Source organism: Macaca thibetana, chromosome 7 (assembly GCF_024542745.1).
Source record: "Macaca thibetana thibetana isolate TM-01 chromosome 7, ASM2454274v1, whole genome shotgun sequence".
In the NCBI taxonomy this organism is placed as follows: Eukaryota; Metazoa; Chordata; class Mammalia; order Primates; family Cercopithecidae; genus Macaca; species Macaca thibetana.
The window spans coordinates 149,946,387-149,971,873 of NC_065584.1; the positions used below are offsets into that span (position 1 = coordinate 149,946,387).

Below are 25,487 nucleotides of genomic sequence, written 5' to 3' on the forward strand. Positions count from 1 at the left end.
GAGCCTAGGAAACATCTATGTACAGAACTATACAAATACTTTATGCTCAATGTAACTTATTGGTTAAACCATCTATCTGGTTAGAAACAAATAAAGCTGGGTAGGGGGTGAGGGAAATTATTAGTCAATTTAATTTTTCATGGTAGGTGACCAAAAACATTTGCTTCTGATCATTAGAAAATAAGCCTAACCAGAACTCAGAAAAAAGTCATTATCAGTTTGGTTCACCAAGGCTATACAGGCATCTCCTAAGTGTCTGTGTACAGCGGATAATTTACAGTCTAGGCAGAGATCATCACCATATTACAAATTCGGATTCTGCTTGTGAATATTAAAACACACTTATATTTTTTCGTTCTGTACTAATTTCTCTTTTTTTTTTTTTTTTTTTTTGAGACAGAGTCTCACTCTGTTGCCCAGGCTGGAGTGCAGGGGTGTGATCTCAGCTCACTGCAACCTCCACCTCCCAGGTTCAAGTGATTCTCCTGCCTCAGCCTCCCAAGTAGCTGGGACTACAGGTGCCCACCACCACGCCCAGCTAGTTTTTGTATTTTTAGTAGAAGTGGGTTTTCACCATGTTGCCCAGGTTGCTCTTGAACTCCTGATATCAAATGACCCACCCACCTCAGCCTCCCAAAGTGCTGGGATTATAGGCATGAGCCACCATGCTTGGCCTAATTTCTTAATCCCTTAGCAGAAATAGTGAATTAGTAAAAATACTAGAAAAAAAGATTGGGGATTAAAGTGAATTAGAGGATACATAAAACCAGTCCATTCTTTTTTTTTTTTTTTTTTGAGATGGAGTCTTGCTCCATTGTCCAGGCTGGAGAGCAGTGGCGCAATTTCAGCTTACCGCAACCTCTGCATCCTGGGTTCAGCAATTCTCTTGCCTCAGCCTCCTGAGTAGCTGGGACTACAGGCGTGTACCACCATGCCCGGCTAATTCTTTGTATTTTTTTTTTTTTTTTTTTGAGACGGAGTCTCGCTCTGTCACCCAGGCTGGAGTGCAGTGGCCGGATCTCAGCTCACTGTAAGCTCCGCCTCCCGGGTTTATGCCATTCTCCTGCCTCAGCCTCCCGAGTAGCTGGGACTACAGGCGCCTGCCACCTCACCCAGCTAGCTTTTTGTATTTTTTTTAGTAGAGATGGGGTTTCACCGTGTTAGCCAGGATGGTCTCGATCTCCTGACCTCGTGATCTGCCTGTCTCGGCCTCCCAAAGTGCTGGGATTACAGGCTTGAGCCACCATGCCCAGCCAATTCTTTGTATTTTTTAACAGAGACAGGGTTTCACCGTGTTAGCCAGGATAGTCTCGATCTCCTGACCTTGTTATCCGCCCACCTCGGCCTCCCAAAATGCTAGGATTATCGGTGTGAGCCACCACGCCCAGCCCAGTCCATTCTTTATGTTTAAGAAATCAAACATTTTAAACAGATAATTCAGTGTTTCTCTCATTCCAGAGACAGCAAGTGTTCTTTTATTAAGATGGCCATTACAAGTGCTTCAAAAGTTTAAGAAAGCTATCAGCTGGTTATTCTCCAAAGCTGCAGCTTCCTTGCTCAAAGAGTCTTACCAGTTCAGAATACTATTATCTTCAAGTTCATTTGTTTACCTGAGAAATCATCAAAATTTGTGAATAAACTGTTTCCTAGCTGATACCTTGACTATTTTAATCTTATTTTCTTTTTTTTTTGAGACAACGTCTTGCTTTGTCACCCAGGCTGCAGTTCAGTGGTGTTATCTTAGCTCACTGCAACCTCCGCCTCCTGGCTTCAAGTGATTCTCATGCCTCAGCCTCCCGAGTAGCTGGGACAACAGGCACACAGCACCACGCCCAGCTAATTTTTGTATTTTTAGTGGAGACGGGGTTTTACCGTGTTGGCCAGGCTGGTCCCGAACTCTTGACCTCAAGTGATCCACCCTCCTCGGTCTCCCAAAATGTAGGGATTACAGGCGTGAGTCACTGCACCTGGCCTTAATCTTATTTTCAAAAAGGCCTTCCAGACTTGCTCCTGCTTGGAGTGAGAAGTAACCCATCTTATTCAGTAGTTAACAGAACAGGAGAAGTGGGATCTATCAGGAGCTCGGCAGCTCAGGGACAGGAAGTGGTGAGAGATGGGAAGACTTGTTCAAGAAATGTGAAAATATGACACAAGTTTAGTGTACTAACATATTAATCCTACTTAACGTCAGGATCGGGGAAAAAAAGAATACCTGCTGAATCCAAAATGGTGGCCCAAAATTCCTTTGTTTTGCAAGTTAGATCATCTTCAGAACTTGATAGCTTGTAAAGGGACACACAGTGTGGATTCTTCTGGTTACTATACTTACTTATAAAGAAGTCACAATGCTAGGGAAAGAAGAAACAATTATATTTTTCCTTAGGGAGGCAGAAAAGGTTATCTGCTGTTATATCTGCACTAATGATATAGCAGGAGTATTATAAGAGACTATTTATATACATAAACAATGTTGAAGTTAAGCTTTTTAAAGCTTTTCCTTAGAGAATTAGGCTTTTGCAGGCCAATTTCACATCATTCAAAAGGAGTATTACATAAGCAGAGAGTTTTAATGATGACATAAAACCCTTTTTAAACAAACTTAATACCTGACTGATGCAGCAAGAATGTGAATAGCCACGGTCAGTCAGCCTTGTCACCTCTCCAGGATTTACGTAACTGACTACGTACAGATGATGCTCTAAAGGGGAGTCTTTGGTGCCTTCAAAATATACCAGCCTTCTGACTTCATCAACTTGGATCTGACAAGATAACAACAATAACAAAATCAGGGCTAACATGACCTTGGCAAAGCTAACCCCCAATTTTATTTAGAATCACTTGAGTCACTTCCTGACTTATGCCTTTTTTTTCCCTTTTTTTTTTTTTTTTTTGCTGCCACTATTAATAAACCTGAGTTAATTTTGCTTATTTATTTATTTATTTTTTAAAGAGTTGAAGTCTCACCTCTGCTACCCAGGCTGGAATGCAATGATGTGATCACGGCTCACTACAGCTTCAAAATCCGAGGCTGAAGCTATACTCTCATCCCAGCCTCCTGAGTAGCTACAAGCATACACTACCATGCCCAGCTAAGTTTCTAAATGTTTTTAAAGAGATGGGGCCTCACTATGTTGCCCAAGCTGGTCTTAAACCCATGGCCTCAAGCAATCCTCCTGCCTCAGCCTCCTAAAGTGTTGGGATTACAGACATGAGCCACCATGCCTGGCTGTTCATGACTTATAGCTAAGAATAGGTCCTGCCCTGAAGGAAAAAGGACACCTGAGTTACACACTGTATAGTTTCCCATCTGGTCAGAATGCGTGTTTTTCTTAAAATACAAGAATTATTTCCTTAAAATAACAACTCTTTATAGGGGAAAAAATACTCTGCTATATTGCAGCTATAGCTATAACAAGATTATAACTAACCTTGTTAAACAGATTACTAAGCCCCACCAACAAAGTTTGATTCAGGATGTCAGAGGTGGGCCCAAGAATGTGCCTTTCTTTCTTTCTTTCTTTTTTTTTTTTTGAGACCAAGTTTCGCTCTTGTTGCCCAGGCTGGAGCGCAGTGGCGCGATCTCGGCTCACTGCAACCTCTGCCTCCTGGGTTCAAGCGATTCTCCTGCCTCAGCCTACCAAGTAGCTATAGCTGCAATATAGGTCAATCATTCATACATACTTCAAAGTCTAATTTTACTATCTTGTACATTTATTAGTTACTGTTATATTATTCTAGGCTGTACTTTTTTGGTCTTTTGCACAAATTTGCAAAAGTGTTTTTTCTACTGGGTTGTGGAATAATGGAACTAAATCACAGTTTCTTTTTTTTTTTTTTTTTTTTTTTTTTGAGGCGGAGTCTCGCTCTGTCGCCCAGGCTGGAGTGCAGTGGCGCGATCTCGGCTCACTGCAAGCTCCGCCTCCCGGGTTCCCGCCATTCTCCTGCCTCAGCCTCCCGAGTAGCTGGGACTACAGGCGCCCGCCACCTCGCCCGGCTAGTTTTTTGTATTTTTTAGTAGAGACGGGGTTTCACCGGGTTAGCCAGGATGGTCTCGATCTCCTGACCTCGTGATCCGCCCGTCTCGGCCTCCCAAAGTGCTGGGATTACAGGCTTGAGCCACCGTGCCCGGCCTAAATCACAGTTTCAATACTGGTGTAGTTTACAAATAAACACGGATAAGATCTTTTAAGTCTTCATTCAGAACTCAAAAAACCGCAAGTAAACTCAATAGCTGAATTCACTTAATATTCTTCTCAAATTACAGTATGATTTCAATAAATGGCTTTCTTTTATTGTTCCTGTAAATCTTCTACCAGCCAACTCAAACAATGTTTAAGAAAATTTTTGGCCAGATGTGGTGGCTTGCACCTGTAATCCCGGCACTTTGGGAGGCTGAAGTGAGAGGATCGTTTGAGCTTAGGAGTTTGAGACCAGTCTGGGCAAAATAGGGAGACCCCAATTCTACAAAAAATGAAAAAATTAGCTGGGCATGGTGATGCATCCCTTTAGTCCCAGCTACTTTGAAGGCTGAAGTGGAAGGACCACTTGAGCCCAGAATTTGAAGCTGCAGCGAGCCATGATCATGCCAATGCACTCCAGCCTGGGCAACAGAGCAAGACCCTATCTCAAAAAAAAAAATGCAAATTTTTTACACAGCAATGAAAACACAGATATATTTCTAAAAGTAAGTTATTTTTAAATGTCTTTCCCCCTCCAGGAAGCTGTCTCTTCATCACTAAACATATTTTTAGCATGCATAAATAGAAATCAACACAGTTGGGATTAAGTAGGCCCATATGACATACACAGAAAGCATACAAATGATAGGAAACAAATATTCATGAAACTTTACAAGTATGTGTTAATCTTTGCAAAAGATCAGGACTCTTTCTGTTTTGACCTAGCAGATGGGAGTCAGGCCTTTCAAAACTAAAAAAATAACCAGTCAATTCCTCACCACCATCGACAGTGGTTTTCCTGTTTCCTGTAACTACTTAACATCCAACAGAAGTATCATAATCGGGTGGGGGGCTTGTTAAACAGATTACTAAGCCCCACCAACAAAGTTTGATTCAGGATGTCAGAGGTGGGCCCAAGAATATGTATTTCTTTTTTTTTTTTTCTTTTTTTTTTTTTGAGACCAAGTTTCGCTCTTGTTGCCCAGGCTGGAGTGCAGTGGCGCCATCTTGGCTCACTACAACCTCTGCCTCCTGGGTTCAAGCGATTCTCCTGCCTCAGCCTCCCAAGTAGCTGGGATTACAGGCATATGTGCCACCACACACGGCTAATTTTATATTTTCAGTAGAGACGGGGTTTCACCATGTTGGCCAGGCTGGTCTCAAACTCCTGACCTCAGATGATCCGCCCGCCTTGGCCTCCCAAAGTGCTGGGATTACAGGCGTAAGCCACTGTGCCTAGCCAAGAATGTGCATTTCTAATAAGTTCCCAGGTGATGCTGACGCTTTGCACTGGTCCAGCACTTTGAGAATCACCCACAACAATAAAAAGCTCACAGGTGGCTGGGCGCAGTGGCCCATGCCTGTAATCCCAAAACTTTGCGAGGTGGAGGCAGCAGGTCACTTGAGGTCAAGAGTTCGAGACCAGCCTAGCTAACATAGTGAAACCCTGTCTCTACTAAAAATACAAAAATTAGCTGGGCATGGTGGCATGCACCTGTAATCCCAGCTACTCAGGAGGCTGAGATAGGAGAATCGCTTGAACCCAGGAGGCAGAGGTTGCAGTGAGCCAAGATCGCACCATTGCACTCCAGCCTGGGCAACAAGAGCAAATCTCAGTCTCAAAAAAAAAAAAAAAAAAAAAAAAAAAAATTACAAAAATTAGCCAAGTGTGGTGGCAGGTGCCCATAATCCCAGCTACTCGGGAGGCTGAGGCATGAGAATTCCTTGAACCCAGGAGGTGGAGGTTGCAGTGGGCTGAGATCGCACCACTGCACTCCAGCCTGGGTGACAGAGCGAGACTCCATCCCAAAAAAGAAAAAGCTCATAGGCTTAAAAGTCTTAAAGCTTTACCCAATTACTGCCATTAGAAATCTTTGGGTGGGTGGCCAGGTGCGGTGGCTCACACCTGTAATCCCAGCACTTTGGGAGTCCAAGGCAAGAGGATCCCCTGAGGTCAGGAGTTCGAGACCAGCTTGGCCAACATGGCAAAACCCCGTCTCTACTAAAAATATAAAAATTAGCTGGGCATAGTGGTGGGCGCCTGTAATACCAGCAACTCAAGAGACTGAAGCAGGAGAATCACTTGAACCTAGGAGGCGGAGGTTAAAATGAGCTGAGATCACACTATTGCACTCCAGCCTGTGCAACAGAGTGAGATTCCGTCTCAAAAAAAAAAAAAAAACTTCGGGTGGGAACAGACTTGTAAAAGCAGAGAAGGAAAAAGATAACTTAAGTCAAAAAACAAATCAAGAACAGAGGGAAAGGGCCAGGCACGGTGGCTCACGCCTGTAATCCCAGTACTTTGGGAGGCTGAGGTGGGCAGATTGCTTGAGCTCACAAGTTTGAGGCCAGCCTGGCTAACATGGTGAAATCCCGTCTCTACTAAAAATACAAAAATTAGCCGGGCGTGGTGGCAGGTGCCTGTAATCCCAGCTAGTCAGGGGGCCGAGGCAGGAGAATCGCTTGAACCTGGGAGGTGGAGATTGCCGTGAGCTGACTTCGCACCATCGCACTCTAGCCTGGAGGACAAGAGTAAGACTTGTCTCCAAACAAAGAAACACAAAAAAATAATAGAAGGAAGGAAAGGCCAGGTGCGGTGGCTCACGCCTGAAATCCTGGCACTCTGGGAGGTCAAAGTGGGTGGATCACCTGAGGTCAGGGGTTCAAGACCATCCTGGCCAACATGGCGAAACCCTGTCTCCACTAAAAATACAAAAATTAGGCAGGCATGGTGGTGTATGCCTGTAATCCCAGCTACTTGGGAGGCTGAAGCAGCAATGCTTGAACCCAGGAGGCAGAAGTTGCAGTAAGCCGAGATCATGTCACTATACTCCAACCTGGGCGACAGAGTGAGATTCCATCTCAAAAAAAAAAGAGGGAAAATAGAGAGAAAAACAGACTAACGTATCAATGTATCACAAGCAAACATGACATGAAAGAAAACTGATAAACGTAGTGGCAAGTAGTAGATGTTTAGGTGGCTCAAATAAGGATCAGATGTATGCAATTACAATTATTGGGGTTCCCTCAGCATTATGTAATGACTCTTATCCTTCAACCATCACATAGCATGAAATTTACATCAGTGTAGTTTTCTGTTTTCAGAACCCAGAATTCCACAATAAGAGTTTTTTCTCAGGTGACAGTAACATCCAAGGTCCTTCAACAGAAAAAAATATTTGGAAACAAAAATAAAACCCAAAAATTTATTTGGATATATAACAAGAAGGCCACGTGAGGATCTCAGTGGAAATGAGACTTTAAAGGTCCATCTTGATACCCTAAAGTGTTTGTTGTTGCTGCTGTTTTGAGGCAGGTATCATTCTGACACCCAGGCTATAGTACAGTAGTACAGTATTGTGGTCACAGCTCAATGCAGCCTCAACCTCCCAGGCTAAAGCAATCCTCCCCACTCAGCCTCCTTAGTTACTGGGACTACAGGCATGCACCACCATCACCAGCCTGACTTTTTTTTTTTGGTAGAGATGGAGTCTGCCTATGTTACCCAGGCTGACCTCAAACTCCTGGGCTAAAGCCATCCTCTTGCCTTGGCCTCCCAAAGTGCTGCAATTACAGGTATGCCCCACCATGCCTGTCTAATTTAAAAATTTTATTTGCAGAGACAGAGTCTCACTATGTTGTCCAAGCTGGTATCAAATTCCTGGGCATAAGTGATCTCCCAACATTGGCCTCCCAAAGTGTTGGAACTACAAGTTTGAGCTACCATGCCCAGCAGATACTCTAAAGTTTTTACTAACAAAAACAAACCTGGGATCTGGATCTTCATTATGTCTCCTTAATCACTTTAGAAACTACAAGTGATTTTTACAGTAGTCAGTAAACATAATCCTTCAATAAATATTCCTGTCAATTTGAGGAAACCACACTTAGGCCTTCACTAAATCCTGGCAGCATACCTCAACTGTGTCACACACATACAGGATGGAGTCCCTAGGCATCTCATGAATATGATCATCCAAGTGACAGCTGCAACAAATGCAAGGTACTTCAAAAAGGCAATTTTTTTTTTCTTTAAAGAATTCACTGAATTGGTACTGAGAATAAAACAGAGGGTGGACTTCCTTCCTTTTCCTTATCAATCTAAGTAAGCTCTGTATAAATGCCCATCACTCTTTGCAGGTGGTGGATTAAAGTTTAAATTTGTGGGGTAAGATAAACAGATGAATGAAAGACAATCACTACTTCAGAAGAAGTAAATGCAATTTATTTATTTATTTATTTATTTATTTATTTATTTATGAGACAGAGTATCACTCTTTCAGCCAGGCTGTAGTGCAGTGATATGATCACAATTCATTTGCAGCCTGGACTTCCTGCACTCAAGCGATTCTCCTGCCTCAGCCTCCCAACTAGCTAGGACTACAGGTGTGCATCACCATGCCCAGCTAATTTTTTTTTTTTTTTTTTTTTTTGGCAGAGACAGGGTCTTATATGTTGCCCAAACTGTTACTGAACTCTTGGCCTCAAGCAATTCTCCAGCCTTCATCTCCCAAAGGGCTGGATTATAGGTGTGTGCCACTGTGCCCAGGCAGTAAATGCAATTTATAATGTAGATACAAGTAGTCTGTAATAGATTTTTAAGTCACTTTTCAAACCATATGCTAACTTACAACTTTTGCTAGGCTCTAAAACTATAAATATGTCCCTTTCTCATCAATGAGCAACAATACATTTTAAAATGGTGGGCTTGGCCAGGCGTGGTGGTTCACACGTGTAACCTCAGCACTTTGGGAGGCCGAGGCGGGTGAAATGCTTTAGCTCAGGAGTTTCAGACCGGCCTGGGCAACATGGCGGAACCCTGTCTACAAAAAATACAAAAATTAGCTGGGTGTGGTGGTGTGTGCCTGTAGTCTCAGCTACTTGGGAGGCTGAGGTGGGAGGATGGCTTGAGCCCAGGAGGCAGAGGTTGTAGTGAGCCAAGATTGTGCCACTGCACTCCAGCCTAGGCAACAAAGTCAGACCCTGTCTCAAAAAAGAAAAGAAAATGGTGAGCGGACACGGTGGCTCACGCCTGGGAGGTGGCAAGGTGGGAGGATCCTTTGAGCCTGAGAGTTCAAGACCAGCATGGCCAACATGGCGAAATCCTGTCTCTCCTAAAAATACAAAAATTAGCCGAGCATGGTGGTGTATGCCTGTAATCCCAGCTACTCGGGAGGCTGAAGCAGCAGAATTGCTTGAACCAAGGAGGTGGAAGTTGCAGTAAGCCAAGATCATGCCACTGCACTCCAACCTGGGCTACAGAGTGAGACTCCATCTCAAAAAAAAAAAAAAAAAGAAAAAGAAAATAGAGAAGAGAGAAAGACAAACTAACGTATCACAAGTACACATGACATGAAAGAAAACTGATAAACGTAGGGGCAAGTAGTAGATGTTTAGGCGTAGTAGATGTTTAGGTTTGAGACCAGCCCAGTCAATATATATGAGACCCTATCTCTACCAAAAATTTAAAAATTAGCTTGTGGTGGTGTACACCCGTAGTCCCAGCTACTCCAGGGGCTGAAGTGGGTGGATCGTCAGCCTGGGAGGTTGAGACTGCAGTGAGCCATGATTGTGCCCTGCACTACAGCCAGGGTGACAGAGCAAGACCCTGTCTCACAAAAAAGAAAAGAAAATAACCTTTAGGAACACATCTATAAAAGAGCTATAAAATAAATGAGATTTATAATTTAAACTAAGATTATTTCTTTTCAACAATGTGAGTAATTTTAGGCCCTAACTTAGTATTTTAAAAATACTGGGGTTGGCTGGGCACAGTGGCTCACGCCTTGTAAAGTGAGGCCGAGGCGGGCAGATCACGAGGTCAGGAGTTTGAGACCAGCCTGGCCAACATAGTGAAACTCCGTCTCTACTAAAAATACAAAAAAGTTAGCCGGGTGTGGTGGCACCTGCCTATAATCCCAGCTACTTGGGAGGCAGAGGCAGGAGAACTGCTTGAACCCGGGAGGCGGAAGTTGCAGTGAGCCGAGATCACCCCACTCATTGCACTCCAGCTCTGGGCGACAGAGCAAGACTCTGTCTCGGAAAAAAAAATACCGGGGTCATATTAAATTACACTCATTTTTAGCACTGCATTCACACAGTAATACTGACCAAACATATCAGTAGAATAAAATAACATACATTAGATCCATGCCGGCCAAGAACTTCCCATTCACCACTGGTAATTGCTATCTCCTCTTTGATAGGACACTTGAAATCACCTGAAGATAAATATAATTATAATTCAGTACATTATACCAGACTATTAGCAAATGAAACAATTAAGAACAGTACTCTAAGCTCTTTTTTCCAAAAAGTTATGTTTGGAGTAATAAAAATGTTTTTGAACTAGACAGAGGTTACACAGCATTGTGAATGTACTAAATGCCACTGCATTGCTTATTTTTATTTTTTATTTTTTTGGAGACAGAGTCTCACTCTGTTCCTGAGGCTGGAGTGCAGCAGCATGATCACAGCTCACTGCAGCCTTCGCCTCTTAGGCTCAAGCTTTCCTCCTACCTCAGCCTCCTGAGTAGCTAGGACTAGACACCACTAAACTCAGCAAATTATTATTTTTGGTAGCAATGAGGTCTCACTATATTGCCCACGCTGGTCTTGAACTGCTGGCCTAAAGCCCTCCCGCCTTGGCCTCTCAAAATACTGGGATTACAGGCATGGGCCTGAATTGTTTATTTTTATATGGTTAACTTAATGTTTTATGAATTTCACTTCAATAAAAAAAACTCTACAGTTAAAAAAACAATCCAAGTTATGAGTCTTTACAATAATTGGAATAATAATGGAATGATCTATTTAGATAATGCAAAAATAGCAAAGAGATTTTTTGGCAAAGCCAGAAGAAAACTCAAAAGCACCTGTATTCTTGAACCTTTGGTTAGACAAACAAAGAAGTCTAATGGATTGACAAAGCATTTCTTTTCTTTTTGTTTTTTTTCCATAACTTGTTTCTGTTGATTTCTTTTTTTCTTTTTGTAAAACTTTCCCAAGATATTTTCAGATTTAAAAATAAATAAAGTCAGTGTTAAAGGTGCTGGTCGGCCTTCTTACTTGTACTCTTGTACCTTAGACACTGGGGTAAAAAAGGAGGTCCAGGGCAATGCAGTGATATTTCTGCCAGGATACTCCCCCCAACCCCAAACTCAGTAGTTAGTTGAAAGTATGACATTTACAGGCTAGAGAGACCCAAATACCTCTATTCCACCCCAGTGCTAGGTGGAAGTTGGGTCGGCTGCTGCCCCGAGCCAGCTTTATCTTCTGAGTCTGGGCTTTGGAGGAACAGGAGAACTGGCTTTTGGCCACTGTGAGGGGTACAGCTTTGCCACTCAAATATATGTTATTATGGCATTCAGGGAGCCAGGGTCCAGAGCTGCAGGGCTGGGGTCCCTGTCTCACTCCCACAAAGACCATCACACGACTGGCCATAAAGGCATTAAAACCAGCCTGGTGCAATCCAAAGGCACTGAGTTAGGACTGGCTTGACTCCCTGGCACTTCTGAGGTAGCCATATCAGCTATTTCAATAAGGCATTTCTTCTAAAAGTGCAACAAACTACTTTAAAACCCACAAAAGAAAATGTTTAATACAATTGTTCTTCATTTGCCAAACAATTACCCAGGTAAGTGTTTACCATAGTAAATGTCAACATGTCCCATTCGTTTTGTTTTTGTTTTCTTCCTGTTCTGCTCTGTTGCCCAGGCTACAGTGCAGTGGCACGATCACAGCTCATTGCAGCCTTGACCTCCCCAGGCTCAGGTGATCCTCCCACCTCAACCTCCCAAGTAGCTAGGACTACAGGTTCATGCCACCACACTTGGTTAGTTTTTTTTTTTTTTTGTCTTTTTTTGTAGAGACAGGGTTTTGCCATGTTGCCTAGGCTAGTCTCAAACTCCTGGACTCAAACAATCTGCCTGCCTCAGCCTCCCAAAGTGTTGAGATTATAGGCGTGAGCCACCACACCCAGCACTCATTTGTTTTTATGAGCGTTTGTCTTGACAAGGCTCTCTCAGTGGCCTATAGGAACAGCTTAAAAAGGGAAAATCATTTCTCTTTTCCTCATGCTTGTATCTATTGCTGTGGGGAGTGACAGCTGATGACAGGCCTAGGAGGAGAGACAGTACTAGTGACTTTCCTAGGCTTTCACGTAAGTTTTTTAAAAAATTGTAAACTCAAGGAGCACAAAAAAATTAAAAAATCAATTTAGTACTTTAAATACTATAGACAGAAATTACAAGATTAACATAGATAAATACTAACTGTTTTACATTACAGCTCTTAAGAAAGCAAAGAGGAGGAAGAAGGAAATGAAGTAGATATGAAGGTAAAGGAGGATGACTTGCAGCAAGAAAGACTAAGATGGCTATTATTTAAAAAGCAGAATATAACAAGTATCATCCAGAACGTAGACAAATTAAAACCCTGTGCACTGTTAGTGGGAATGTAAAATGGGGCAGCGGTAGCCACGACCATTGGTGTTTCAATGATGTAGCTCCTATGGAAAACAGTATGGTAGCCCCTCAAAAAACTGAAAATAGAATTACCGTATGATCCAGAAAATTCCACTTTTGAGTACATACCCAAAAGAACTGAAAGCAGAGACAGGAACAGATACTTGTACACCCATGTCCACAGCAGCATTATTCACAATAGCCAAAAGGTGGAACCAATCCCCCAGTGCCGACGAACAGATAAACAAAACGTGGTATATACGTACAACGAAATCTTACTCAGCCCTAAAAAGGAAGGAAATCCTGACATGCACTACAAAATGGATGAAACTTGAGGGTATTATGCTAAGTAAATAAGCCAGTCAAAAAAAAGGACAAAAACTGTATGACTCCACTTAAATAAGACATCTAGAGTAGTTACATTCACAGAGACAGAAAGTGGCTGCCAGAGGCTGGGGGTAAGGGGGTAATAGAAAGTGACTGTTTAATGGGTAGTTTCAGTTTTGGAAGATGAAAAAAATTCTGGAGACTGATGGTGGTGATGGTTGCACAATATGAACATAATCAGCTGGGTGCAGTGGCTCATGCCTATAATCCCAGCATTTTGGGAGGCCAAGGCTGGTGAATCACATGAGGTCAGGAGTTCGAGACCAGCTCGGGCAACATAGTGAAACCCTGTCTCTACTAAAAATACAAAAATTAGCCAGGTATGGTGGCGCACACCTGTAATTCCAGCTACTCAGGAGGCTGAGGTAGAAGAATTGCTTGAACCTGGGAGGCTGAGGTTGCAGTGAGCTGAGATAGCACCACTGCACTCCAGCCTGGGTGACAGAGTGAGACTCTGTCTCAAAAAAATAAATTAATTAATTAATTAAAAAAATATATAAATATACTCAATGTCACTAAACTATACCCTTAAAAATGGAAAAATGGTCACAATGCTAAATCTTGTTTTGTACATTTTTCCACAAAATTTTTTTTTTTTTTTTTGAGAGGGAGTCTCCTGCTTGTCACCAAGGCTGGAATGCAGTGGCGCGATCTCAGCTCACTGCAAGCTCTGCCTCCCGGGTTCACGCCATTCTCCTGCCTCAGCCTCCCGAGTAGCCGGGACTACAGGCGCCTGCCACCATGCCCACTTTTTTTTTTTTTTTTTTTTGTATTTTTAGTAGACACAGGGTTTCACCATGTTAGCCAGGATGGTCTCGATCTCCTGACCTTGTGATCCACCCGCCTTGGCCTCCCAAAGTGCTGAGATTACAGGCATGAGCCACCATGCTTGGCCCTCTTCCACAATTTTTAAAAAGGGCCATGCTGAATCTGTTAAGTTACAAATGGAGTTAAGCATACAACATAACTTACCATAAAGTGCCTCCTATTCTAAAACAAACTATATTATTACAGTTGAGAACTGTAACTTGGTTTTAGGAAAACCCAGGAAAAGTGTTCTATGTACCCATTCACTTTTTCTACGCTTATGCATCCATTCTGAATCATATTTTCCAGATGAAAAACCACCACTTAAGGAAAACCACCTTTTTTTTTTTTTTTTTTTTTTGAGACGGTGTCTAGCTCTGTCGCCCGGGCTAGAATGCAGTGGCGCGATCTTGGCTCACTACAAGCTCCGCCTCCCAGGTTCATGCCATTCTCCTGCCTAAGCTTCCCAAGTATCCGGGACTACAGGTGCCCGACACCGCGCCTGGCTAATGTTTTGTATTTTTAGTAGAGATGGGGTTTCACCATGTTAGCCAGGATGGTCTGGATCTCCTGACCTAGTGATCCGCCCGCCTCAGTCTCCCAAAGTGCTGGGATTACAGGCGTGAACCACCGTGCTCGACAGGAAAACCACTTTTTAAAGAAAAATTAACTTCAGCTGATATAATATTTAATTTTACTTTGGGCAACATAATTATATCAATCCAAAGACCTATAACTATAAATTAACTCCAGTGTAGATGTGCACAGTATAAGAAACACCTAGTGTGTAAAAATATCTAATAATTACATAACATTTAAAAAATAGTGTTGTCCTTTTTTTTTTCTTTTGAGACGGAGTCTTGCTGTGTCACCAAACTGGAGTGCGGTGGCATGATCTTGGCTCACTGCAACCTCCGCCTCCTGGGTTCGAGCGATTCTTCTGCTTCAGCTTCTCGAGTAAGCTGGGACTACAGGTGCACACTACCACGCCCGGTTCATTTTTGCATTTTTTAGTAGAGATGGTGTTTCGCCATGTTGGCCAGGCTGGTCTCAAACTCCTGACCTCAGGTGATCCGCCTGCCTCGGCCTCCCAAAGTGCTGGGATTACAGGTGTGAGCCACTGCACCCAGCCAAAAATAGTTTTTTCTAAATGGGCTCACTTTAAACAAATTAAAAATTGCAGTCAAAGCAAAAGTAGAAAGTAAAAATCAGTAATCCTGCTACTTACAGATTATTCACTATTAATACTTTATAATACGTGTCAATCCATTAAGAACTTTGTCCTGTGTTTTTTACACATACATGTATTTATATTTTTGTTTAACTTACATATTAAGTTTAATGAAGCAAGTATTTGATGCTTACAAAGCATGCAAAAGATACATTCCCCTGTCCCTCCCACCTTCTGCTTCCAACATTTTTTCTTTTTTTAAAATAAAATGGATTTCTTACTTGGAGCAGGCAGCCCACCACTGGATCGTTTATATTTGCTTTCCTTTAAAATAGATGTAATTTTGTATAAATGACGGAAACCTGTTTTGCATTCAGAGGCAAAAATAAACTCAATTTCCTCTTCGTGACTTTGGGGAAAAACATGAAAGATGTCATGGATCTGTAAAATGAATAGCTAAATTTACTATACAGATTATGAAAATACTACATAATTCAATTAGGCTATAAGAAAAATTACTTGATAAATATACTTTGAAATATAAATAACCATCAGTGCCACAGGAATGCTGTATTTACAGTAATAAATTTTGCTTGGGGCTTTCAGATTTATTTTACTTTAGTCAAAGACTTCATCCACTGAGAAGTAAATGTTTTCAAATGGAGTAAAAAGGAAAATATGATGAAAAGTTTTTTCTTACTCAACATCTCTATAATCCTTGAAACATGGCACAAGGTTTGTTTAATAAAATAAATCTTGTTACAGAAAGATGAGGTAAAATTTTTTTTTACTTTTGTTTTCCGAAGAGAATTTTTCTAATAGTTCAGGGGAAAACAGGTATTTATAGGCAAATCATATGAAGCTTAAACTTATATTCAGCTAGGAAGTGAAATGGCTTTATTTATTTTGTATCTTAAACTTTTCTGCTAAATTGGAAAATTCAAAATTCAATTAAAAATTGGTACATTTTGGTACAGTTTGCCAACATAAAAGAGAAAGTCTTTTCTAGACCAGACTCATGAAGTCCTCTCAGAAGCACTGATGAGGCTGTGTATTTAATATCTGTTATCTCCAGGAACAAATCTGAGGCCAAGGAGATGTCATTTCAATGGCACCTACTTTCTATCTATTAAATACAAACCATTCCATTCTGGAACCACCACTCGAATTGGAATTGTTCATACTAAAGAAATAACATGGTCCCTTTAAAATAAAAAAAAAAGCATTTTGATAGTTTGCTATATAACTTCATTTGCTTTAGCATTCTGAGAAAATATTTAAACAAGTACAGGAAAAAATGCATACATTTATCCAGATGTCTGTTGTTTCTTCATAGATAATTAGTGGCGTCACAGAGTCAGGCACTGACTCAATGAGTCTCTGCCTTTCCATAACATCATCTTCTACTGGGATAAATAATTCAGGTGAAATCAACACTATTTGTAGGCGAGTTTGGGAGCGATCTAGTAGGATGGACCAAGCACTATTTAAATAAATAAAAGAGAAGAACCAGAAATAAAGCAAGCTATCGGAAAAAGAATCCTCTATATCTCATTTGGCACCTATCAATTATATCTATAATCACAATGAAAGAACTGCTTTAGTGTATATTAAATTATCACTTACAAATAGTTAATTAAAAATACACTTTAAGCTTCAATAGAATTTATAAAAAGTGGTTTTCTTGAAATGTCCAAAACCACAGTTGACCAGTGAAAGTGTTTTATCCCTGTAGGCTGGCATGAGCCTATAATCCCAGCACTTTGGGAGGTCAAGGTGAGAGGTCTGCTTGAGGCCAGGATTTCAAGATTACAGTAAGCTACGATCATGCCACTGCACTACACTCTGGGTGACAGAGAGAGAGACCCTGTCTATATAAACAAAAGTTCTGCCAAGTGCAGTGGTTCACACCTGTAATCTCGGCACTTTGGGAGGCTGAAACAAGAGGATCACTAGAGCCCACGAGTTTTGAGACCAACCTGGCAAAATAATGAGACATCGTCTCTACAAAAAATGAAAAAAATTAGCTGGACATGGTGGCATGTCCCTGTAGTCCCAGCTACTCAGGAGGATAGCTTTAGCTGGGGAGGTTGAGGCTGCAGTGAGCCATGACTGCACCACTGCACTCCAGCCTGGGTGACAGAGCGAGACCCTGACTCAAAAAAAAAGTTTTCTCCCTTTAGTATCAATGTCAACAAATGCCAGTCTTGTGAAACTCCTGCTGTCTACCTGAGACACAGAAACTATTTATTTGTAATAATCCTCATATAAAGCTCTACAATTATACAATTTTTAAAAATATACATTTATGTGTGAGCCTTCAAGTCATATAATTTAATCACAAATAACACTGTGAACCATAACTGGCTGAGTATACAGACAGAATTAAACTGCAGTGCACCTATGCTTATAGGGTTACAAATGCACAAATCCACTTAATTCAAGAAAAATGCCTTGTGCAGTAATAACTGTACTGCAAATTTACATGTGAAGGCAGCTCCAACTACAAGGCAAACCTAACAGCACAAATATTCCAAAGCTCTGGATCCTAAATTAGTTATAAAGAAGTAACAATTTAACATACGCACTATTTTCCCTCGGGAGTCCATCCAGCTCTGGCAATATATTCAACTCCTTCAAATAGAATCTCAAAAGGTTGAATTAGTTCCTTATCTATGACATCCATAATCTATTAAAAAAGAAAAAAAAAGAATCTAGTTATAGAAGATTTAGATAAATAATTAGCTTGCTAGTCTACTTTAACAATTATCCAAAAAGCAGGAAATTTTCCCAGAGTTAGGTATTAAAAAGGCACAAAGGATATAACAAAACCAGGAGTAAATTCTGGGTTACCTATACTGGTACTCACTTTTTGTGCCTAAAAAAGTTCTAAGCACTTTTAACACATCCTAAAAGTCTATTTCTTTGATAGTTGATACTAACAGAACACTTGATAATAACTGGTAAAATCAAGTTTTAATCACCTTAAACTCGGGTATCCAGAAAAATAATAGTCCCTAATTCCCTATATTTCACCTAGAAATATATATATACACACACACAGTAATCATATTTTATTTATACATATGTGTGTGTGTGCATATATATATATTTGAGACAAGGTCTCATTTTGTTGTCCAGAGGCTGGAATGTAGTGGCCTGATCACAGCTTACTGCCTTTGCAATTTCCCAGGCTCAAGTGATCCTCCTGCCTCAACCTCCTGAGTAGCTGAGACTACAGGTAAGGTGTGTGCTTGTAATAAAATTAAATAAAATATTAATTTTTAAATTTTTTGTAGGGATGGAGTCTCCCTGTGTTGCCCAGGCTAGTCTCAAACTCCTGGGTTCAAGTGATCCTCCTGCCTTGGCCTCCCAAAATGCTAGGATTACAGGCATGAGCCAGTGTGCCCAGCCTAAAATATATTTGTATAATATATATATATTTGTAATTATGTATATATGGTGGGGTTTTTTGTTTTTTTGAGATAGAGTCTCACTCTGTTGCCCAGGCACCATGTCAACTCACTGCAACCTCTCTCTCCTGGGTTTAAGTGATTCTCCTGCCTCAGCCTCCTGAGTAGCTGGGATTACAAGCATGTGCCACTGTGCCTAGCTAATTTTTGTATTTTTAGTAGAGACGGGGTTTTACCATGTTGGCCAGGCTGGTCTCGAACTCCTGACCTGAGTGATCTGCCTGTCTCCCAAACAGTTGGGATTACAGGCATAAGCCACCGTGCTCGGCCCATTTGTGTAATATATTAAAGAAATAGCCCCGGCCGGATAAGCAAACTTTTTTCTTTTAAAAGTCTAACAAACACACAGTAAAAAATAAATAATTTTTAAAAACTGCAAAGGATCTGAATAGACAGTCTTCCAAAGAAAATATATACATGGCTAATAAACACAGAAAATGATTCCCAACATCGTTAGCCATCAGAGAAATATAAATCAAAACCACAATGAGATACCACTTAAAACACAACAGCAGCCAGGCGCGGTGGCTCACGCCTGTAATCCCAGCATTTTGGGAGGCCGAGGCAGGCGAATCACGACATCAGGAGATCAAGACCATCTTGGCTAATAACGTGAAACCCCATCTCTACTAAAAATATAAAAAAATTAGCTGGACGTGGTGGTGGGCACCTGTAGTCCCAGCTGCTTGGGAGGCTGACGTAGGAGAATGGCATGAACTCGGGAAGTGGAGCTTGCAGTGAGCAGAGATCGCACCACTGCACTCCAGCCTGGGTGACAGAGTGAGACTCCATCTCAAAAAAACAAAACAAAACAAAACAAAAAAACAAACCCACAATCGAATGGCTATAATAAATATAATGGACAACAAGAAGTGTTGGTGATAATGTGGAGAAACTGGAAATCTCATACAGGCTGAAGCAGGAGAATCACATGAACCCAGAAGGCAGAGGTTGAAGTGAGCCGAGAATCGCACCATTGCACTCCAGCCCGGGTGACAGTGCGAAACTCCATCTCAAAAAAAAAAAAAGGTTGCCTAGTGCTGGGGGATATGAGGAGGTTGGAATATAAAATAGTGCATGCTGAGTGTGGTGGCTCACACCTGTAATCCTAGCACTTCAGGAGGCTGAAGTGAGAGGATCACGTGGGCCCAGGAGTTCAAGACCAGCCTGGGCAACACAGGGAAATCCTGTCGCTACAAAAAATAAAACGAGCTGGGCATGGTAGTGTGTGCCTGTAGTCCCAGCTACTTAGAAGGCGGAGGCAGGAGGATCACTTGAGCCTGAGAGGTTAAGGCTGGGCTGAGTGGGACTGTGTCACCGTACTCCAGGTTGGGTGACAAAGTGAGACCTTTCTCTTTTTTTTGTATTTTTAGTAGAGAGGGGTTTTACCATTTTAGGCAGGCTGGACACTTTCTTTAAAAAATAAAATAAAATAAAATAAAATAAAATAGTGCAGCCACTTTGGAAAAACACTTTAGTTCCACAAAAGGTTAAAAAAATAGTCATCAAATGACTCAACAATTCTACTTGTAGGTATATACTCCAGAAAAAAAAAAACGTAAGCCCACACAAAAACTGTTACATACATACTCACGGCAGCATTATTCTTAATAGCCATAAAACAGAAACAATCGAAATGTTCATCACCTGATAAACACAATATGGTATATCCATATAAAGGTATTATTCATCAATTAAAAATAAATGAAGTATTGATACATGGTACAACATGGATGGACCTTGAAAGCAATCTAAGTCAAGGAGACCAAACTACATATTGTATGATTCCACTTATATGAAATGTCCAGAATAGGCAAATTTATAGAGATAGAAAGTAGATTAATGGTTATCTAGGCTGGGCGCGGTGGCTCATGCCTGTAATCCCAGCACTTTGGAAGGCCAAGGTGGGCAGATCATGAGGTCAGGAGTTTGACACCAGTCTGGTCAACATAGTGAAACCCTGTCTCTACTAAAAATACATAAAATTAGCTGGGTGTGGTGGTGTGTGCCTGTAATTCCAACTACTCGGGAGGCTGAAGCAGGAGAATCACGTGAACCCAGAAGGCAGAGGTTGAAGTGAGCCGAGAATTGCACCATTGCACTCCAGCCCGGGTGACAGTGCGGAACTCCATTTCCAAAAAAAAAAAAAAAAAAGGTTGCCTAGTGCTGGGGGATATGAGGAGGTTGGAGGATGATGGCTTAGAAGTATAGGGTATCTTTTTGAGGTAATAACAATGTTCTAAAACTGCCTGTGGTAATGGTTGCAAAACTCTGTGAATATACCAACAGCCACTAAATTTTAAACTTTAAATAAATCATATTACATGTGAGTTATGTATCTCAGTAAAGCTGTTTTTAAAAAAGTCTAGAAGAGGAAGACTGACTCAGGAGCCTCTCTCTCTGCAGGAGAAAGCTATCCTCTTTTCTCTTTTGCCTGTTAAACAAACTCAAAAAAACCCCAAAAAAGTCTAGAAGAGAATACTGTTTTTTAGCTAGTCTTGTGTGCATGCAGCTTATAAGCATTTGGCTGTTGAAACGGAAAGCTGTAGTACAAGTCAACTGTGGGATTTTTTTTTTTTTTTTTTTTTTGGAGACAGTCTCTCGCCCTGTCGTCCAGGCTGGAGTGCAATGGCCGGATCTCGGCTCACTGCAAGCTCTGCCTCCCGGGTTTACGCCATTCTCCTGCCTCAGCCTCCCGAGTAGCTGGGACTACAGGCGCCCGCCACCTCGCCCGGCTAGTTTTTTTTTGTATTTTTTAGTAGAGACGGGGTTTCACCGTGTTAGCCAGGATGGTCTCCATCTCCTGACCTCGTGATCTGCCTGTCTCGGCCTCCAAAAGTGCTGGGATTACAGGCTTGAGCCACCACGCCTGGCCACTGTGGGATATTTAATGCACCATGGACATCTACCCACCACAAAAGGTAACCAGTCAATAACTACCTTTTTTTTTCTTTTAACATTAATCTGGAGAATAAAGGCAAACAGAAAAACTACTGGGAAGGAGTGGTTAATATGCATATCCCCATATTCCCATCTTATGAACCAGCAGGATGATTTGTAAGTAAAAAATTAGGTCAGTCTAAAATCATGATCCACAGATATCTCAGCAAGTTCAGTAAGTCCAAAAATAAAAAAGTGTATCAAAGAACCCTACTGGGCTGAACAGATTAGTCAAATGACACAGAAGGTCAACTCAGCATTTTATACTTACCCTTCCTTCGGCATCAATCATTATTTCTGACATCTTAAAAGTGACTTTAGGATTTGCTGTACCTTTAGAAAGAGACATAAATGAATAGTAATGTTTATCCAAAATTGCTCAAATTAATTTTGCCAGATCAATTCTCTTTACACTTTAGTTAAGTCAAGAATAATGTATAGGTCGGGTGCAGTGGCTCATGCCTGTAATCCCAGTACTTTGGCAGGTTGAGGCAGGTGGCTCACCTGAGGTCAGGAGTTTGAGACCACCTTGGCCAACATGGTGAAACTCCATCTCTACTAAAAATACAAAAATTAGCCAGGCGTGGTGGTGTGCGTCTGTAATCCCATCTACTTGGGAGGCTGAGGCAGGAGAATCACTTGAACCTGGGAGGCAGAGGTTGCAGTGAGCTGCCATTGCACCACTGCCCTCCAGCCTGGGTAACAAGAGCGAGACTCCGTCTCAAAAAAAAAAAAAAAAAAAAAAAAGAAAGAGATATAAATGAATAGTAATGCTTATCCAAAATGACTCAAATTAATTTTGCCAGATCAATTCTCTTTACACTTTAGTTAAGTCAAGAGTAAAGTATATGCCAGGCACAGTGTCTCACGCCTGTAATCCCAGCACTTTGAGAGGCCAAGGCAGGCGGATCACTTGAGCTCAGGAATTCAAGACCAGCCTGGCTCACATGGTAAAACCCCATCTCTACAAAATATACAAAAATTAGGCAGGGCGCAGTGGCTCACGCCTGTAATCCCAGCACTTTGGGAGGTCGAGGCAGGTGGATCACCTGAGGTCAGTGTGAGACCAGCCTGACCAACATGGTGAAACCCCATCTCTACTAAAAATACAAAAATTAGCCAGGCGTGGTGGCACGCGCCTGTAATCCTAGCTACTCAGGGGGCTGAGGCAGGACAATTGCTTGAACTTGGGAGGCGGAGGTTGCAGTGAGCTGAGATCGCGCCACTGCACTCCAGCCTGGGCGACGAGCGAGACTCTGTCTCAAAAAAACAAACAACACGAAAAAAACGGCTGGGTGCAGTGGCTCATGCCTGTAATCCCAACACTTTGGGAGGCTGAGGCAGGTGGATCACGAGATCAGAAGTTCGAGACCAGCCTGGCCAACATGGTGAAACCCTGTCTCTACTAAAAATACAAAAATTAGCCAGGCGTGGTGGCAGGCACCTGTAATCGCAGCTATTTGGGAGGCTGAGGCAGGAGAATCACTTGAACCTGGGAAGCAGGGGTTATAGTGAGCCGAGATCGCGCCATTGCACTCCAGCCTGGATGACAGAGCAAAAAAACAAAAACAAAAACAAAAACAAACAAAAACAAAAAAGCAAAAAAACAAAAAACAAAAATTAGCCGGGTGCAGTGGTACACACTGCACCAGGCTGGTCGAGCTACTCAGGAGGCTAAGGTGGGAAAATGGCCTGAGCTCAGGAGATGGAGGTATAGTGAGCCAAGATCACACCACTGCATTCCAGCCCTGGCAACAGAGAGAGACTGTCTCAAGAAAAAAATGAAAAAGAATAATGTAGATGGTCAGAGCTTTACTGCACAAGAATCTCAGAGCCCCATCTCAAATTCATACTTTTTGAATATCAAAAAATAAGGGGTTTGGCCAGGTGCGGCGGCTCATACCTGTAATCCCAGCACTTTGGGAGGCCGAGGTGATCCCTTCAGGTCAGGAGTGGTGAAACACCATCTCTACTAAAAATACAAAAATCATCCGGGCTTGGTGGTAGGCACCTGTAATCCCAGCTACTCAGGAGGCTGAGGGAGGACAATCATTTGAACCCTGGAGGCAGAGGCTTCAGTGAGCCAAGATCACGCCACTGCACTCCAGCCTGGATGACAGAGCAAGACACTGTCTTAAAAAAGTAAAATAAAAATAAGGGGCTTGCCCATCAACCAACAAGTGGATTTTAAAAATGTAGTATATATACAACAACATGGAATACTACTCAACCACAAAAAGGAACAAAATAATGGCATTCACAGCAACCTGGATGGAGCTGGAGACCATTATTCTAAGTGAAGTAACTCAAGAACGGAAAACCAAGTATCATTGCTCTCACTGATAAGTGGGAGCTAAGCTATGAGGACACAAAGGCATAAGAATGATATAAAGGACTCTGGGGACTCCAGAGGAAGGGTGGGAGGGGGGTGAGGAATAAAAGACTACACATTGGGTACTGTGTACACTGCTTGGGTGATGGGTGCACCAAAATCTCAGAAATCACCACTAAAGAACTTATCCATGTAACCGAAAACCACCTGTTCCCCAAAAACTATTGAAATAAAATTTTTAAAGAATAAAAAAAAAACCAACCAGGCTGAAAAGAGTCCGAATGAAATAAAGTGAAAATACGTATTATTTTCACAATTGAAATGCTGTAAGAAGCAAAATGGGGAAAAAAAATCACTTATTATGAACAGTATCACTTAAAAATCTGTATTTGCTAGCAAAGACACCTTCTCCTTTTTCTTTTTTTTTTTTTTTGAGACAGACTTTTACTCTTGTTGCCCAGGAAGGCAATGGTGTGATCTCGGCTCACTACAACCTCTGCCTCCTGGGTTCAAGCAATTATTCTGCGTCAGCCTCCCAATTAGCTGGGATTACAGGCATGCACCAAAACGCCTGGCTAATTCTGCATTTTTAGTAAACATGGAGTTTCACCATGTTGGTCAGGCTGGTCTCAAACTCCTGACCTCAAGTGATCCACCCGCCTCAGCCTCCCAAAGTGCTGGGATTACAGACATGAGCTACCACGCCTGGTGCAAAGATACCCTCTAATTCATTCCTTGAGGAAATCAATTATGTGGACATCCCTACCTTTGAAAAGAATAAAAAACGATCACTCTTTAATTCAAAATCTATTTTTGTGATACCCAGTGAACAACCCATCATAAATAAGGCTGGAAATGACCAATGTCATTGACTACACCTTTGGATGACTACAGAATCTTATTTGGAAAGAGGAAATGAGTGAATATAAATGCCAATGGAGTACAGTACCTGTTTTAGGATAACGGAATGAATCTGCCCTCCTTGTTTCCAGCATAGGGGATGTAACATGAATAATTTCCACCTCAGATTCATCATTTTCTTCATATAGAATTCTAAGAATTTTACCACCACTGGGAGCTTAAAAGAAATTTAGATATTGAAAATTTAGAATAATTATTCCAGAAAGTAGTCATAACCAACCGTTCCTTCTAGTATCAGATTTCTTATAGTGAAGAATAACTTATGTATAAAATACGCTACCTGTTTTGTAGGAAAATATCACTAGTCTTTGTAGCAGCAAGGTGAGTTATTGTTAAGCCACTTCTTTTGGAGGGAAAACAACTGGAGATGATATGTATACATATTTTTAAAACAGGGAAAAACATTTTTGAAGGACTTCATTCTTACATACCATAAAATGCATTCTTTGTTGAAAAATGAAATATTTAATTACATTTATAATATTTCCCATTAAAAACATAAATACTAAATACAGTTCAGTTATTTTGAATAGTTTCTCTATTCATGTCAAAATCGTGTTCTAACAAATACAACAAAACATTTCACATCTTAAAATAAAATGTCCAAATCCAAGACATGGCTTATAAGTATTTTTCAGGGTCTCTTAGAGATGCATTCAGACTGCTAGCTCCAAACCATGAGTAGGTCATGAAATCTATTAATGGGTCACAATCAGTATTTTTAAAAATATAATACACAAACCACACCCTGGGCAACATGGTAATACTCCATCTCTACAAAAAAATATAAAAATTAGCTGTGTGTAGTGGCTT

The 25,487-nt window shown here is 41.4% G+C and overlaps 1 protein-coding gene across 6 annotated transcripts in view; it reads right to left on the reverse strand.

Moving 5' to 3' along the window:
• The window catches only part of DPP8 (dipeptidyl peptidase 8), a 76,271-nt gene that overhangs the window by 20,820 nt on the left and 29,964 nt on the right, over nt 1-25,487 (reverse strand). For all 6 annotated transcript variants that reach the window (XR_007727021.1, XM_050795942.1, XM_050795938.1 and 3 more), the window contains 8 exons: nt 24,703-24,831; nt 21,693-21,754; nt 17,597-17,697; nt 16,314-16,491; nt 15,290-15,449; nt 10,320-10,399; nt 2,607-2,759; nt 2,213-2,348 (listed from right to left, as the gene is read on the reverse strand). Coding sequence is in view for 5 of the 6 variants with exons in the window: in XM_050795942.1 (XP_050651899.1) it covers nt 2,213-2,348; nt 2,607-2,759; nt 10,320-10,399; nt 15,290-15,449; nt 16,314-16,491; nt 17,597-17,697; nt 21,693-21,754; nt 24,703-24,831 (999 nt within the window). In the remaining variant the exon portion in view is untranslated. The remainder of the gene's footprint in view (nt 1-2,212; nt 2,349-2,606; nt 2,760-10,319; nt 10,400-15,289; nt 15,450-16,313; nt 16,492-17,596; nt 17,698-21,692; nt 21,755-24,702; nt 24,832-25,487) is intronic.